The sequence below is a fragment of the Piliocolobus tephrosceles genome, chromosome 16 (assembly GCF_002776525.5).
Source record: "Piliocolobus tephrosceles isolate RC106 chromosome 16, ASM277652v3, whole genome shotgun sequence".
Lineage (NCBI taxonomy): Eukaryota > Metazoa > Chordata > Mammalia > Primates > Cercopithecidae > Piliocolobus > Piliocolobus tephrosceles.
Genome location: NC_045449.1, coordinates 70,134,193 through 70,150,493, shown reverse-complemented (window position 1 = coordinate 70,150,493; position 16,301 = coordinate 70,134,193). Strand labels below are relative to the sequence as shown.

Here is a 16,301-nt window from a genome sequence, read left to right as displayed (position 1 = left end):
GGCTCAGGCTGGAGTGCGGTGGCGCCATCTCCGCTCACTGCAAGCTCCGCATCCCGGGTTCACGCCATTCTCCTGCCTCAGCCTCCCGAGTAGCTGGGACTACAGGCGCCCGCCACCGCGCCCGGCTAGTTTTTTTGTATTTTTTTTTAGTAGAGACGGGGTTTCACCGTGTTAGCCAGGATGGTCTCGATCTCCTGACCACATGATCCGCCCGTCTCGGCCTCCCAAAGTGCTGGGATTACAGGCGTGGGCCACCGCGCCTGGCCTGCTTGAGATTCTTAATAACGCTTTTGGTTTTTTCTTGGGTTGTAGTAAAATTCCTTTTGAAAATCCTAGCCTGTCTCAGCTCTGCTGAGGGAAGACGGGAACAGTATTTTTTGTTTTGTTCTGTTTTCCCCACATCTCACTCAGGAGAAGAAAAGTAGTGCATTCTCTGAAGGCTCCCAGGGTGGCACCAGTAAGAGCATGCGCAGAGGTTCCCTCACCCCAGCTGGCGCTCTGCCCTCCCTGCTTCTCAGCTCATCACTGACCTCGCCCATTGCCTTAGCAGTTGAGATGCCACACACACACGTGTGCACACACACGCACGCAGTTAGATGCACAGATTCCAGATGTCTATGGAGCGGTGGTCTCCCAGAGTCTCCCTTGCAGTTCAGACCCTCACTGTCAGCTTCTGGTTGTGAGACCATCCCCTTCCCCAGGCCTCACCAGCCTGGAACTGTCTTTCAGCTTGAAACTGCTTGTACTACTTGCCTTGTTGGAGATAAGGGTTGGAGCAGGTGTTTAGAGGAGTTGTTTTGTTTCGTTTTTAAAAGACAGGTTTGGCCGGATGCAGTGGCTCATGCCTGTAATCCCAGCACTTTGGGAGGCTGAGGCGAGCAGATCACGAGGTTAGGAGTTCGAGGCCGGGCGCGGTGGCTCAAGCCTGTAATCCCAGCACTTTGGGAGGCCGAGACGGGTGGATCACGAGGTCAGGAGATCGAGACCATCCTGGCTAACACGGTGAAACCCTGTCTCTACTAAAAAATACAAAAAACTAGCCGGGCGAGGTGGTGGGCACCTGTAGTCCCAGCTACTCGGGAGGCTGAGGCAGGAGAATGGCGTAAACCCGGGAGGCGGAGCTTGCAGTGAGCTGAGATCCGGCCACTGCACTCCAGCCTGGGCCACAGAGCCAGACTCCGTCTCAAAAAGAAAAAAAAAAAAGGAGTTCGAGACCAGCCTGACCAACATGGTGAAACCCCATCTCTATTAAAATACAAAAAATTAGCCAGGCATGGTGGCAGGCGCCTGTAATCCCAGATACCCGGGAGGCTGAGGCAGAGAATCGCTTGAACCTGGGAGGTGGAGGTTGAAGTGAGCCAAGATCTCGCCATTGCACTCCAGCCTGGGTGACAGCTACACTCTATCTCAAAAAATATATATAAACAAAAAAATAAAAGATAGGGTCTCGCTCTGTCGCCCAGGCTGGAGTGCAGTGGTGTGATCATAGCTCACTGCAGCCTCAACCTTCTGGACTCAAGTGATCCTCCCATCCAAGCTTCTTGAGTAGCTGGGACTACAGGTATGCACCACCATGCCTTGTAGTGGCACAGGGACGCCCATCCGAGACAGCGTAGGCTGGGGTAGGCCATGGTGGAAAGCGGAGACTGAGGAGTGGTGCAGAGGCTGGGATGGTGGTGGCCTTAAGCTTGGCCTTCTGGGAACACATTTGCCTGAGCTCTCCCAAGTGGGTCCCGTTCTCAGAGAATGCATGGCCTCGGAACCCTGTGCACCAGAAACTCATCCTGCCAACCTGGGATTCAGAGTTTCAGGTTACTAAGGCCACAGGGACAGGAAGGGACAGAAAGATTCTCTGCCCTTTCCGCGGGCGGGGGTGGGGTTTGCATGGCTTGCATTGCATGCTTTCGCTGAGATCTCACCAGGAAGACCTGAGAGCCCATCTTCTTTCTGGCTACACGACTGTGGTCCCCAGCCCAAGCTGCCACAATCACAAGCCCAGCTAATTTTTTATTTTTTCTAGAGATAGGGTCTCACTGTATTGCCTAGGTTAGTCTTAAACTCCTGACCTCAAGCAGCCCTCCCACCTTGGCCTCCCAAAAGTGCTAGGATTACAGGTGGGAGCCACCACATCTGACTGAGGAATACAATCTTTTTTTTGTTTTGTTTTGTTTTTGAGATGGAGTCTCACTGTCACCCAGGCTGGAGTGCAATGGCACGATCTCGGCTCACTGCAACCTCCACCTCCGGGTTGAAGCAATTCTCCCACCTCAGCCTCCCGAGGAGCTGGGACTGCAGGCACACGCCACCACGCCTGGCTAATTTTTGTATTTTTAGTAGAGACGGGGTTTCACCATGTTGGCCAGACTGCTCTCGAACTCCTGACCTCGAGATCTGCCTGTCTCGGCCTCCAAAAATTCTGGGATTACAGGCACGAGCCACTGCACCTGGCTGGAATACAGTCTTTTTTTTTTTTGTTTTTTTTTTTTTGAGACGGGGTCTCGCTCTGTCGCCCAGGCTGGAGTGCAGTGGCCGGATCTCAGCTCACTACAAGCTCCGCCTCCCGGGTCTATGCCATTCTCCTGCCTCAGCCTCCCGAGTAGCTGGGACTACAGGCGCCCGCCACCTCGCCCAGCTAGTTTTTTTTGTATTTTTTTAGTAGAGACGGGGTTTCACCGCGTTAGCCAGGATGGTCTCGATCTCCTGACCTCGTGATCCACCCGTCTCGGCCTCCCAAAGTGCTGGGATTACAGGCTTGAGGCACCGCGCCCAGCCGAATACAGTCTTAAAGTAATGATTCATGAGGAAAAACACTTGATAAGATAAAAACTCATTTTGAGTATTTCTCTTAGCCGGGGTTCAAAGATTCCAGGCAAGAGCCGGGCACATGACTGCTCAGGGCTGTAAACCCAGCACTTTGAGAGGCCGAGGCAGGTGGATCACTTGAGCCCAGGAGGTTGAGACTAACCTAGGCAACATAGTGAGACCCTGTCTCTACACAAAATAAAAGAGTCAGCTGGGCGTGGTGGCCCACACTGTAGTCCCAGCTACTTGGGAGGCTGCAGTGAGCCATTATCGCACTAGTGTACTCCAGCCTGAGGGATAGAGCAAGACCCTGTCTCAAAAAAAAAAAAAAAAAAAAAAGATGCCAGGCTGCTCTGCAGAGAGAGAGTTTGTGCTTTGCTTCGCCACTGCTGTTGGCGTCTGGAGGCCCAGTTGCTGCTCATCCTGCGTGATCTGCACGGTGTCCTGGGAAAGAGCAGGTGCAGATGCAGGTGCCACATGTAGGACACCCCTTTCCACCCCTGCCAACCTTGGCCTCCTTCCCTCCCTACCTAGGACCTCTTCTCAGCCCTCATCAAGGGCCCCACTCGAACCCCCTACGAAGATGGCCTCTACTTGTTTGACATCCAACTCCCCAACATCTACCCAGCCGTGCCCCCCCACTTCTGCTACCTCTCCCAATGCAGTGGCCGCCTGAACCCCAACCTGTATGACAATGGGAAGGTGTGCGTCAGCCTCCTGGGCACCTGGATTGGAAAGGTGAGTACAGTGCCAGGCCCCCAGCCAAGGAGGAAGAGCCAGTGGGGGATGGGGCCTGGGGAACAGAATTGATGGTGCCTTATATGTTTCAGGGGACAGAGAGGTGGACGAGCAAGTCCAGCCTCCTCCAGGTGCTCATCTCCATCCAAGGTACGGTTGGGCTGAAGCGGGGGTGCGGACAAGGGAGGACCAGTGGAGGGAAGTGACTCTGATGGTCCCCTGGCAGGTGGAGGGTAGGCCTGCACGGTGGGCTTCTCTCGCCCACTGAGGGAAGATGTCCCTCCCCCACAGGTCTCATCCTGGTAAATGAACCATACTACAACGAAGCTGGCTTCGACAGTGACCGGGGCCTGCAGGAAGGCTATGAGAACAGTCGCTGCTACAATGAGATGGCGCTGATCCGCGTGGTGCAGTCCATGACCCAGCTGGTGCGGCGGCCCCCTGAGGTCTTTGAGCAGGAGATCAGGCAACACTTTAGCACTGGTGGCTGGCGGCTGGTGAACCGCATCGAGTCCTGGCTGGAAACCCATGCCCTGCTGGAGAAGGCCCAGGCGCTGCCCAACGGGGTCCCCAAAGCCAGCAGCTCACCAGAGCCCCCAGCTGTAGCCGAGCTCTCAGACTCTGGCCAACAAGAACCTGAGGATGGAGGGCCAGCCCCAGGAGAGGCCTCCCAGGGTTCAGACTCAGAGGGCGGTGCCCAGGGCCTGGCCTCAGCTAGCAGGGACCACACAGACCAGACTTCGGAGACCGCACCAGACGCATCAGTGCCACCCAGTGTCAAACCAAAGAAGCGGAGAAAGAGCTACCGGAGCTTCTTACCTGAGAAGAGTGGCTACCCTGACATCGGCTTCCCCCTCTTCCCGCTTTCCAAGGGTTTCATCAAGAGCATCCGGGGCGTCCTAATGCAGTTCCGGGCTGCGCTGCTAGAGGCAGGCATGCCGGAGTGCACAGAGGACAAGTAGCTGCCAGGTGCGGAGGAAGGAGCGTCACCGTGGGAGAGGCCAGCCGCTGCTTGCTCACTCCCCCCCGGAATCGCCCCTCTTCCCATGCCCCTCTGTCCCCACTGCAAACCCCTCATTGCCCTCTTCTCCCCAAGGTGAGTTTGATGCTGAAGTGCAAGAAGTGTGTTGAGATGCCACCATTTCTATTCTGAAGCGAGCTTTCAACAGGTGGGTCCCCCGTGGCAAAGAAAATCGGAACCCTGTTGCCGATTTTCCATTTGTCACCCCAGCAGAATGTCCCGGCGCTTGCTCCCTTGCTGTCCCTTCTCAGGTCAGAGGTGGGTGTTCCAGGGCCTGCCGCGGGGCTCTCTGGGCCAGTGCCCTGCAGACCCGCAGGAGAGCACATGTGCCTTGCATGAAGTGTGGGTTGCGCCAACAATTCCCCTGGTCCCTTTCAACCTCTTAAGTTCAACTTGAGCCTCTGTGAGTCCTAGACCCTCCTGCTGCCACCGCCACCAGGTCCTCCCTAGTCCCCCAGCGTCAACACTATCCCTTGGGAGTTGTAGCTGCTGTCACTGACTCCTGGCTATACATGGCCTGTCGACCACATTATAACCCTCAGGTCTGTTGAACTTGCTCTCTAAGAGAGGTTGGGACCAGGCTAGGTTCAGGGTGACGCCCAGGAGACGTGGTGGCCTTCACACATGCACATGGAGTGAGGACCAGGGAGCTGTGGGGAAAGCAACAGCTGTAGGTGCCTTGCTCTTCTGTTGGAGGCTGGTGGGGGCAAGAGCAGCTGCACAAGGCCAGGGCAAGTGCTAGAGCCCCTCCCCTATCACATGGTCACACTGGGACGTGGCATGCAGCTCACTGAACTCCAAGCGAGCCAGCCCTCTCTTGGACTAGAAGGCCTACTGTCAGCCCTTCGCTTACAAACTGCAGGCTCAATCCAGAAGGGGCCGGCCGGCGGGGGCTCTCCTAGTGCCCAGAGACAGGCCCAGAGGTTTACAAGTTTTCTAAGCTTTTGATAATGTGAAGCTCCAGGCCAAGAGGATGCTGTTGAGCACATTGCAGCTATGTAATTTTTGGTGTATGTATGTAATATTTAAGGTTGGAAAAAAACTCAAAAGCAAAGATATTAACTCTTATTAGAAAAAAAGACAAAAAAAAAAGCCAAAGCATGATGCGTCTTGTCAGCCTTAAGTGGGCTCCATACCTGTGCTGTGCTGTGGCCGCCCAGCCAGCAGAGCTGCGTGAGGACGGAGCCGGAACACACACCATGGCATTTGGAGCCGAGTCAGTATCTTGTTTGAGAAACACCCGGAGTGACTGGTGGGGCTGTGCTTCCCAGTGCATTGTACATGTGGAGATGTGAATGCCTACTGCTTACAATATCTGTATAAAGTGCTGTGTGATTAAACTTTTTTTTTCTTGCATTTTTTTTTTTTTTTTTTTTTTTTTTTTTTTGGGTTGGCTCATTAACAAGACAAGGTGACACCATTAAACCTCCCTCTGCCATTCATCTGGGCTCCGTTGCCTTTCTTCCTCTCTGGGGCACTGTGTGCTTGTGTCCCTCACACACACCCTTCCTGGGGAAGGAAAGACCTTGTTGCCAGGGAAGGCATGTGGCAGTGGGTCCTGGCTTTCTGGCCAGGTGGGGGCCACTGTGAGCAGCACCCCCCACCTGCCCACGCTGCCTTCCGCCTGCCAGATCTGCTTGCATGCCTTTTGTACTTCCTGTCCTGGAGCAGTCCTCTGGCCTCTTCCTGGCTGGTGGTGTGCTCCTTAAAAGCCAGATTAGAGCAGCCTTCCAGTGGCTGTAGTCTGCAGAGACCTACAACTGACCAGTTCAGCTCCTTCCAGATTCTGGGAGAGCTGACGTCATAGCACCTGGTGGTGGACAGGTGCCACATCTCCTGGACCCTAAGCCAAAATGGTTACCCAGTTGAGGGCATTCTTCCCTGCCGCAGTCTTTCCACTCCTGCCTGGCACTCCTCCACGAGGACAGGTGGGGAAGGGAGGTGGCTGAGGGCGGCTGGGGGAACCCTAGACCCCTCATTGGTGGGGATGACAGACTCCTTTTAAAAAGGTTAAGATACCAGCTGGGCGCGGTGGCTCAAGCCTGTAATCCCAGCACTTTGGGAGGCCGAGGTGGGTGGATCACGAGGTCAGGAGATTGAGACCATCCTGGCTAACACGGTGAAACCCCGTCTCTACTAAAAATACAAAAAATTAGCCGGGCGTGGTGGCGGGCACCTGTAGTCCCAGCTACTCGGAGGCTGAGGTGGGAGAATGGCATGAACCCGGGAGGCGAAGCTTGCAGTGAGCCGAGATCGCGCCACTGCACTCCAGCCTGGGCGACACAGCGAGACTCCATCTCACAAAAAAAAAAAAAAAAAAAAAAAAAGGTAAGATACTGACCGGGTGCGGTGGCTCACAACTGTAATCCCAGCACTTTGGGAGACAGAGGCAGGCAGATCATTTGAGGTCAGGGGTTTGAGACCAGCCTGACCAACATGGTAAAACCCCATCTCTACTAAAAATACAAAAATTAGCCAGGCATGGTGGCGCACACCTGTAATTCAAGCTACTCAGGAGGCTGAGGCACAAGAATCACTTGAACTCGGGAGGGTTTTTTACTTTTTGCAGTGAGCAAAAAAAAAAAAAAGGCAAGGCTGGGCGCGGGGGCTGAAGCCTGTAATCCCAGCACTTTGGGAGGCCGAGACGGGCGGATCACGAGGTCAGGAGATCGAGACCATCCTGGCTAACACTGTGAAACCCCGTCTCTACTAAAAAAAGTACAAAAAACTAGCCGGGGCCGGGCACGGTGGCTCAAGCCTGTAATCCCAGAACTTTGGGAGGCCGAGACGGGCGGATCACGAGGTCAGAAGATCGAGACCATCCTGGCTAACCCGGTGAAACCCCGTCTCTACTAAAAAAAATACAAAAAACTAGCCGGGCGAGGCGGCGGGCGCCTGTAGTCCCAGCTACTCGGGAGGCTGAGGCAGGAGAATGGCGTGAACCTGGGAGGCGGAGCTTGCAGTGAGCTGAGATCCGGCCACTGCACTCCAGCCCAGGCGACAGAGCGAGACTCCGTCTCAGAAAAAAAAAAAAAAAAGAGGCAAGATACTGCCATTTTTTACTTCTGAAGTCTCCTGCTCCTTGCCAATTTTGGGGAGTGGCGTGGGTAGTGTTTTTAATGTTTTTGTTTTTAAGACATTCTCACTCTGACATCCAGGCTGGAGTGCAGTGGTGTGATCTCAGCTCACTGCCGCCTTAACCTTCTGGGCTCAAGCGATTCTCCTGCCTCAGCCTCCCGAGTAGCTGGACTATAGGTGCCCATCACCACACCCTGCTAATGTTTGTATTTTTTGTAGAGACGGGATTTCACCATGTTGCCCAGGCTGGTCTCAAACTCCTGGGCTCAAGTGATTCACACGCCTCAGCCTCCCAAAGTGCTGGGATTACAGGCGTGAGCCACCGTGCCTGGCCCATCGGTTTTCTAATGCCCTTAACTCAGATATTTTCCCTTTCCTGCTAAATCCACATGGGGCTCTGATGAGATTTTCTGGGACTAGCTGGTTGTGTGGCCCTAGCTGAGACATGCCAGGTCCGAGCTGCAGCCTGTGTGTGGTCAGGCAGCTGGCTGAACTCTGAGGCTGCTTCAGGCTGGAGGTACTGTAATTATCAGGGTAGTAGAGGCGCCCCCCACCGTTAGGCTGAACCAGCACCCGGCCTGAGTCCCCCACCAGAATGACTATGCCTGGGGCCAATAAAATTCATTGCCCATCCCAGGCGGCACTATTGGCCATCATTAACATTAAATTCTATAGTCCTGGCCAGAGCAAGAACCCATTCTCTCCCCAGTCACCAGGACAGGACCAGCAGGCTGAGAGAGTCACTTTATTTGGATTTGGTTCATGGGGTGGGGGTCCTAGAACAAACTGGAAGGCCTTACACAGGCAGCGGGGCCCAGCCAGCTGGGCTCCTGACCCCAGGACCTCATTCTGGCCTGTCCCCCGAAAGCATAGCTTCCACCTTCTCACCCTCCTCCAGAGGAGTCTCCTCCACCCCACAGGAGCTGTGGACAGGCCCTGCAGCCCTGGGGAAGAAGGAAGGGTCCTGCAGGTAGACACTAAGGCACAGCGTGGCCCAGGGGGCATAAGGGCTCTTCTGGAGGTGGCGTCTGCTGGGGCTTCCAGGTGGGCAGGGGCTCCACGCAATCACTGACCATCCAGAAGTAGTTCGGGTGCACCTGGCCCTGCACAGCCTCGCTAACCATCAATTCCCCATCCACTGCAAACACACCTCTCCCATCCTTGGGCTCTAAGCGGAAGGCGACCACGGGCATGTATACCAAGTAAGGGCATTCATACTCCATATGCCTGCCCTTCTCCATGGCCAGGAAGAGGCGCAGCAGCATGGCCCGAGACACTCCCGCCCGCACATAGAACAGATGCATGACACCAGCTGCACAGCGGCCCATGGGTGCCGCAAACATCTCGCTGCCCAGGTGCGAGTGCAGCAGCGCTAGCACCAGCACGAAGTCCTGGTCGGGCACCACTGTCCAGTGAGAGGGCACTGGCTCCTCCAGTGGCACAAGGTGTGCATCTCCGGGGCCCTGCGGGACCACAACGGGGGAAGCAGGTGTCTTAGAGCCGGCTCTTCCTACAGGGAGGTAGGCCAGTCGGCCACGGTAGGTGCGCAGGGCGGCCAGACGCAGGAAGGTGCCCAGAGTGAAGCGCATCCCCCCCAGGCGCCGATACTTCTCACTCTCTAGGTCCACATCAGCAATGAAGCCCCAGGCCAGGCTTAGCACAGAGAAGAGGCGCAGCCCCGACGCCGTGTGCAGAGACAGCAAGTTCATGGGCGACAGTAGCCGGCGGCACAGCAACCGCGTGCAGTTGGTCAGGAGGTCTTCATTGGTGACCTGCTCATAGCTGCAGGGGGAAACGGTCAGATGAGACAGGACAGGAGCCCCCATGTATCCCCCCCCTTCCTCCTCCCTGGGACTGGGAGCTGGCAGAGCGCCATGTTGTCCCTGGGGAGTTGGCAGGGCTGATAGGTGACAGATGGAGCAAATGGAAGCAGTCAGCTGGGGTCACCAGGAGAGGGCCCCAAGACTAAAGGAAAAGGGGAAATGGAAATGACCTCAGCCTATGGGAACTTAGACAAGAAAACCCCGCAGTAGAGAGGCACAGACTGGAAACAGGCCCACTCTGGCCCTGGGCTCTCACCCAGCATAATGGTTCAAGGAAGCTGCCAGCGCGTTGCCAGAGCCTGCTGGGAGGCTACACAGGGGCTTCTGGATGGCGGTGTCCCAGTCAGGCCGCTCCATGAGCCCGTTCACCACCTGTTGAAGCACACGTGGCCTCAGCCCGGGTCGCACAGCACCAAGTCCCAGGCCAAGCCGCATGCCAAGCCGCGCGGTGCGGTCCTCACCTCGTGCATCAGTCCGTCTCCAGACATGACCACCAGAGCGTCCCAGCGGCCCAGCTCCTCCGACCGCACCAGCTCCCGCGCATGGTTCCGCCGCTCTGCAGGGAGACCGGCAGCCATCAGGACTGGGGGTCCGACAGGGGATGCTCCCAGAACCCCCTCGAGAGGTACTCACCAGTGAGCATCAGCGTGAAGGAGATTTCAGCCTCAGCCAAAAGGGGCTGCACGTGACTCCGGAAGAGCTGCAGGGCCTTGCCCTTGCCGCCACGCGGGTTCAGCAGCACCAGCACGCGGCAGGGCCGCGGGAGCACGCCCCGGGGACCGCCCGCTGAGAAAACAAACCCGAAGAGGCCGCGTCCGCAACCGACCACTAGGGGGCTACGGGTAACAACGGGGCACTGGCGTGGGAACGTGGTGTCCGCAACACCCGGGTAATTGACCCTGGCCAGAGGAGCGGCCTCTGCTGGGAGCCCTGGGGTAGGGACGCGGCGCTCCTGCCACCCCCTTCCTTGGCTCAAACGCGGCCGGCTTCTGGCCTCGTGAGGGATAGTGTTTCTCCTGATCGCCAACAGCCCCGTTCGTCCAGCTGGGCGTTCCATCATTCCTGGCGAGGGACAGGAATCCCCCTACAGCCCTTCCCAGCAGGGACCCCACAAACCTGGATCCATAACCTCGACCCGCGGCTCCCTCTGCCAGGGGGTCCCCGGCGCTGTCGGGGCACTGCCCGTGGCGGCGCCTCCTGCCTTCAGCTCCTTATCGGTGCTGCCCAGGAGGGCGTCGCAGGGCCGGCTGTGGGGCTCGCCCTCCCCGTCCGGAGCCGTGGCTGTAGGAGCACCGGCGTCATTCCCTGCGGCGGCTGGATCTGAAGGAGAGAAGACAGCGCTGGCGGAGTCCGGAGCCGCAGCTCCCAAATGTGGGGAGGGCCTGACTCAATCCCGGGACCACGCGCGGGGAGTTGCACGCTCCCGCATCGCCCGAAGCCCGTGGGGCGGGACCCTAGGTTCCCGGGAGGTCCAGAGAGCTGAGGTCCGGTGCCTCCGAGGGCGCCCTCGTCGCGTGACTAAGCCTTCAACCCCGGAGGAGAAGGGCGCCTGCTCCGGGGCTTTCCTCTCTGGAGCTTGGGGTTCGGTTCCGGCCCGACGGATGAGTCAGAGCCTCCGACGGACTAGCTCCTCACCCCTCGAGGCTGCCAGGGGGAGGGGAGCCCAGCTGCGCAAAAATCCCAGAACTTGAGCGGACATTGCTGGGACGAAGTTCTGGGCAAGGATCCCGGCCCCAGCCAGTCAGGTTGCCGTGTCCCCTGCCCGGAGTTCCAGAGCGGTGGGAGCCGCGGCGCGCTCCTCCCGGGGTCCCGTTCCGTTGGGACGCGCGCGGCGCTCGTGGGAGCCGCTCCAGGGTCGCGCGAGTACCGAACCCGAGCCGGGCCACCAGCTGCCGCCTGCTCTCGCCCAAGCGACAAGTGGCCCAGTTCCCGAGGCCCCGCGAGGGCGGGCCGCAGAGGAGCCACGAGCGGCGCGAAGGCAGGGTGGGCGGCCCTACCCAGTCGGTCCGGTTTGCTGGGGACGCGCCACCGCCGTTCCCTACAGTGGCCTGGGGCGGAAAGCAGCTCGTCCCAAGCTCAGCCCACGTCTGAGAGACTGGAGCGCCCCGCTGGAGTGGTCTCCCCAGCCTGGCTCCCTCCGGCCTCAAACTTTTCGCTCAACTTTGCAGCCGGCGCTGCGGTGCGGGGAAGGCGCTGAGCCTCTGCGCCGGCCTGGCTCCGCCCCGCGCTCCCGGGGGTGGAACCTGAGCCCGGCGCGGCCTCGGACTCCGCCCGCCCCCGGCCTCAGCGCGCCGCCTCCGGCATGGCCCGCGCACACGGCCGGGCCACGCGCTGGTTCCCGCCGGGGTCCTAGGAAGCGGCAAGCGCGCCCCCGCCGCTCGTCCTAGGCGTCTGGCGAGAAGGCGGCGCCGCGGCCTGGCTGGGTGAGCTGCGGCGACAGGCAACCAGGCGCGGAGTCCCGGGCCCGGCAGCGAGCGCAGTGTCTGGGGCGCGCGAAAGTGACCGCGGCGCAGGCGGAGGCGCGGGCTGCGCGCGAACTCGTGTCGGAGCGAGCGCCGGGTGCGCGTGGTTCCGCTCTCCCGGGGGACGCTTGGCTTCACCTCGACGCCACGACCTTGCCGCTCCGGGTGCTGCCGGAGCCGGGATGCAGCGCCCCTTTTTCGCGCTCTGCTCCAGCCCATCCGGAATTCGAGGCCCGCACGACACCCGGTGCGCCTCCCCAGGCCCGGGCGTCTCGCCCGCCGCCCGCCAGCTTCCCTTTTTTCTTTCTCCCCGGCTCTCCCACGGAGGTTATTTTTAACTTCCCGACGCCGCAGCTGGGCCACCGAGCCCGAGGCCGCCTCGCGCGCTGTCCGGGGCAGAGGAGGCGACAGGCCGGGGGCTCCGAACCGGAAACGAGCCTTGACATTGTAGATGAGCCTACGGGCCCCCGTCGGGATTGGAAAGCCAAGCATGGGGGACGTGCCCCCCGCCCCCTCTGGCTCGGCGTGAAGAAGGGGCGCCAGAAACGCGCTCAGAAGTTGTCACCTCCTTGGAGGCCAATGGGGACGCGCTTGTCAGTGTGTTTGTGATACACTTATCGCGGCAAGACACAGAACGTGTCCGCGAGGACCTCGAGTTAGATCCCTAGGGGGTTACGGAGGAGACGGAGGAAGAAGTTGCCAAGGCCCATTGGTGACCTGCCCAGGTAGGGCCAGAGTTAGGAGAACCCAAGCCCCTGCGGGAGGCTGCGGGGCTCGCACGCCCCCGCCGGCCCCACCCGCCCCCACACACCTCTCTCGTCGCTTCTTAAAAGTCGAGAAGAGGCAGGTCCGGGAGGAGCACGCAGCCAATTAGCCGGGCGGCGCCCTGAACTCCGGCACGCCTCCGCGGTGTCTTCTCCGGGAGGACCCGGGCAGCTCGGCCCCGTTTCCCAACACTTGGGGGGTCAGACGGGGGGTACCCGAGAGTCCCCGGGCGGGTGGGGGGGCACAGGCTGGGACGCGGGGGTCCCTGGGGCCGCAGCTCCGCGCGCGTCTCGGCGGGTGCGCCTTCGCCCTGCGCGGCCCCGGGGCAGTCCCCGCTGGGTCCAGAACGTCCCGAGCGCGTTACGGTAAGGTGACTCAGCGACGCGCTCACGGGTCGAAAAACTCCGAGAAACAGGAACGAGGGGAGGGAGCACGGGCGTCATTCCCGACTCCTGGCGTTGCGGCGCGTGTCGACTGATGGGTCCTGCACCTCTGGGCCCCACCCCCACCCCCTCCCCCCAGGAATCCGACGCGGGCGGGGTAGGGAGAGCTGCAGCCGCAGTGCCACCGTCGTGCGCTGCGGGGACGCGAGCGGCTGCGGGATGAGGGGGCTCCGCACGGGAGCCCAGGACCACATCCCCTCTCCTCTTCCTTCTTCCCCTCCTCTCCCTCCAGCGAGTGTAGGGTCCAGATGTGGGCTTTGGTGCCTAGAAGACGCGAATCGGAGGCTGTGCTCCCGGAGATCTCAGCCTTCGAGGGGACTGGCTGCGGAGACTAGCTGGGGCAGCCTTCCCCCTCTGCTCCCCGCTCCGGAGAGCATTTCCACCAAATCTGAAAAGCTCCGTCATTAACCATAGTCTGAAGAGGGAAAACTGAGGCACAGGGAAGCACTGTGAGTTCGTTGTGATAAAGCCCACCTGGTTTAGGGTCCCCCCTTTTTTTCCCTCCTGAGGCCCCAGAAAGGTCGGATCCTGAGCCTCCAGGCCCACTACCACCAGCCTTGAGTCCGCGGAGCGGGCGGGGGCGGGGTTGACTGCAAACTGAGTTGGCAAGGGGAGGCGGGGCAGCCTGCTGGGCTCTTTATCCAACAGCCTCGGGGCCCCAGCTCCCCTCCTGGCTCTGGAAGGCCCCGCGGGAGGGAGGCGAAGGGCAAAGCCCTCTGGCCCCGGTTCCAGGCCGCACAATGGGTCCTCTGTCCTCCCTGGCGCCTAACCCCCTGCCCCCCTCACCTCCAAGGCCTTTGCCCCCGTCATTCTTGTCATTCACTTCCCCCAACCCAGGCCGCCTTTCTCCAGACCCCTTTCCCCTTCTCCCTTTCTAAAGAATTTGATCCTGTCTCCAGAAACTCCCCCAGCTGCATCCCTGCTCGGAGAGGCAGGGTTGGCCAAGAGCAAGATGGTTCCCCCTCCTACAGTTGCGGGTAGGGGGGCGGGCACTTGGATCTCTCAAGCTGCCAGCTTGGCCCGTGTCCCACTGTAATTTACTTCCTTTTTTAAAAGAGAAAAAAGGACAAGGTGGGGAAGGGGTGGGGGGGACCGAAACCCTGAGAGGTGAAGAGGCTTGCACAAGCCTCCAACCAGTTCCCCACAAAGCAGAGAAGCAAACTCAGGAGCTCAGACCCCACGCTGAGAAGCCAAGTCCAGCCAGAGCTCCTTTCTGGGCCTCTCTGTATCCCAGGCTGTCTCTCCCTGAAGGGCAGGTATCTGGCGATCAGGTGCCTGGTGGATTGCTTGCCGCAGAACTGTGGAGTCCCCCTGAGAAAGAGGCAGCAGGCCGGGCGCAGTGGCTCCCGCCTGTAATCCCAGCACTTTGGGAGGCCGACGTGGGCGGATCACCTGAGATCGGGGGTTGGAGACCAGCCTGACCAACGTAGAGAAACCCATCTGAAAGCCCGTCTCTACTAAAAATACAAACTAGCCGGGCGTGGTGGCGCATGCCTGTAATCCCAGCTACTTGGGAGGCTGAGACAGGAGAATTGCTTGAACCCAGGAGGTGGAAGTTGTGGTGAGCTGAGATCGTGCCATTACACTCCAGCCTGGGTGACAGAGCAAAACTCCATCTCAAAAAAAGGAAGGAAGGAAAAGAGAAAGAAAGAAAAGGAAAAAAAGAGAGAAAGAAAGAAAAGAAAGGAAAGAAAGATGAAGCTCCAAGCCCTCCCCAGGCTTCATCCTGCGCCTGGAAACAGCTGGGCAGCTGCCGGCAGAGAGGTCTGATTTGATCACAAACCCAGAGCTTGGCTTGCAGGTAATCTGTCTCACAGGTGGGAGACTTCTTCTATCTTTCCCAGCCTCCCCCTCCTTGTGGGCAGCCTCCCCAGGGAGACACACCTGAGAACCCCCTTTTTTCTTTTCCAGAGAAAGAAAGCAGGCATTCAGCCGGCCTGGCCCCAGCCCTCCAGAAACTTGGAGTCAAGGCTGCCAGATGGCAAATTACTTGCTTTTATGAGGAGAGGATTCCTGCCATCTCACCCTTCCCTGAAGCTACCTTCCCCAGGAGATTTCAGCTCCCTAATTGCATGGCCTCAAGGCCTTCCTTGACCTCAACTTCTTTCCTTTTTTTTTTTTTTTTTTTTTTGAGACAGAGTCTTGCTCTATTGCCCAGGCTGAGGCTGGAGTGCAGTGGTGCGATCTTGGCTCACTGCGACCTCCGCCTCCCAGTTTCAAGCAATACTCCTGCCTCAGCCTCCTGAATAGCTGTGATGACAGGCGTGAGCCACTGCACCTAGCTAATTTTTGTATTTTTAGTAGAGATGGGGTTTCACCATGTTGGCCAAGCTGGTCTCAAATTCCTGACCTCAAGTGATCCGCCTGCCTCAGCCTCCCAAAGTGCTGGTGTTATAGGCATGAGCTACTACTCCAGTTTTTCCCTTTTTATGGTATTTTACTGCCTGGGAGGTTGCAAGGACCAGGGGAGGGAGGTTCTAGCTCACAAGCTCTTTTTAAGAGCTTAGGGGCCGGGCAGGGTGGCTCACGTCTGTAATCCCAGCACTTTGGGAAGCCAAGGCGGGTGGATCGTGAGGTCAGGAGATGAAGACCATCCTGGCCAACATGGTGAAACCCCCCGTCTCTACTGAAAATACAAAAATTAGCTGCGTGTGGTGGCACGCGCCTGTAGTCCCAGCCTCTTGGGAGGCTGAGGCAGGAGAATCGCTTGAACCCGAGAGGTGGAGGTTGCAGTGAGCTGAGATGGTGCCACTGCACTCCAGCCTGGGGACAGAGCGAGGCTACATCTCAAAAAAAAAAAAAAAAAAACTTAGGCCTGGCCGGGCGCAGTGGCTCACGCCTGTAATCCCAGCACTTTGGGAGGCTCAGGCGGGTGGATCACAAGGTCAGGAGTTTGAGACCAGCCTGGCCAAGATGGTGAAACCCCATCTCTACTACAAATACAAAAATTAGCTGGGTGTGGTGGTGTGCGCCTGTAGTCCCAGCTACTCAAGAGACTGAGACAGGAGAATTGCTTGAACCCAGGAGGTAGAGGTTGCAGAGAATCAAGGTCGTACCACTGCTCTCCAGCCTGGGCAACAGAGCAAGACTCCATCTCAAAAAAAGAAAAAGAAAAAAAAAGCTTAGCGCTGCCCCCGCATGGCTTTCCATTCTCAGTTTCCTAGATATC

The 16,301-nt window shown here is 58.6% G+C and overlaps 2 protein-coding genes across 6 annotated transcripts in view; one reads left to right on the top strand and one right to left on the bottom strand.

Moving 5' to 3' along the window:
* The window catches only part of UBE2O (ubiquitin conjugating enzyme E2 O), a 67,070-nt gene extending 61,153 nt beyond the window's left edge, over positions 1 to 5,917 (top strand). For all 3 annotated transcript variants that reach the window (XM_023211741.1, XM_023211740.1, XM_023211739.1), the window contains exons 16-18: positions 3,337 to 3,540; positions 3,633 to 3,690; positions 3,832 to 5,917. In XM_023211741.1, the coding sequence (XP_023067509.1) occupies positions 3,337 to 3,540; positions 3,633 to 3,690; positions 3,832 to 4,502 (933 nt within the window). In that variant the 3' untranslated portion in view covers positions 4,503 to 5,917. The remainder of the gene's footprint in view (positions 1 to 3,336; positions 3,541 to 3,632; positions 3,691 to 3,831) is intronic.
* Positions 5,918 to 8,366: 2,449 nt separating this feature from the next.
* SPHK1 (sphingosine kinase 1) lies at positions 8,367 to 13,097 on the bottom strand. Of its 3 annotated transcripts, none has more exons than XM_023211745.2 (6): positions 12,736 to 13,097; positions 10,579 to 10,782; positions 10,096 to 10,248; positions 9,924 to 10,018; positions 9,719 to 9,834; positions 8,367 to 9,421 (listed from the first exon to the last, which is right to left on the bottom strand). In XM_023211745.2, the coding sequence occupies exons 2-6, from the start codon at positions 10,586 to 10,588 to the stop codon at positions 8,617 to 8,619; spliced, it is 1,179 nt and encodes a 392-aa protein (XP_023067513.1). In that variant the 5' UTR covers positions 10,589 to 10,782; positions 12,736 to 13,097; the 3' UTR covers positions 8,367 to 8,616. The 3 variants fall into 3 exon arrangements, with proteins under 3 accessions (XP_023067513.1, XP_023067511.1, XP_023067512.1); XM_023211743.2 differs by lacking the exon at positions 12,736 to 13,097 and adding an exon at positions 11,098 to 11,795; XM_023211744.2 differs by lacking the exon at positions 12,736 to 13,097 and adding an exon at positions 11,460 to 11,789.
* Between the last annotated feature and the right edge of the window lie 3,204 nt (positions 13,098 to 16,301).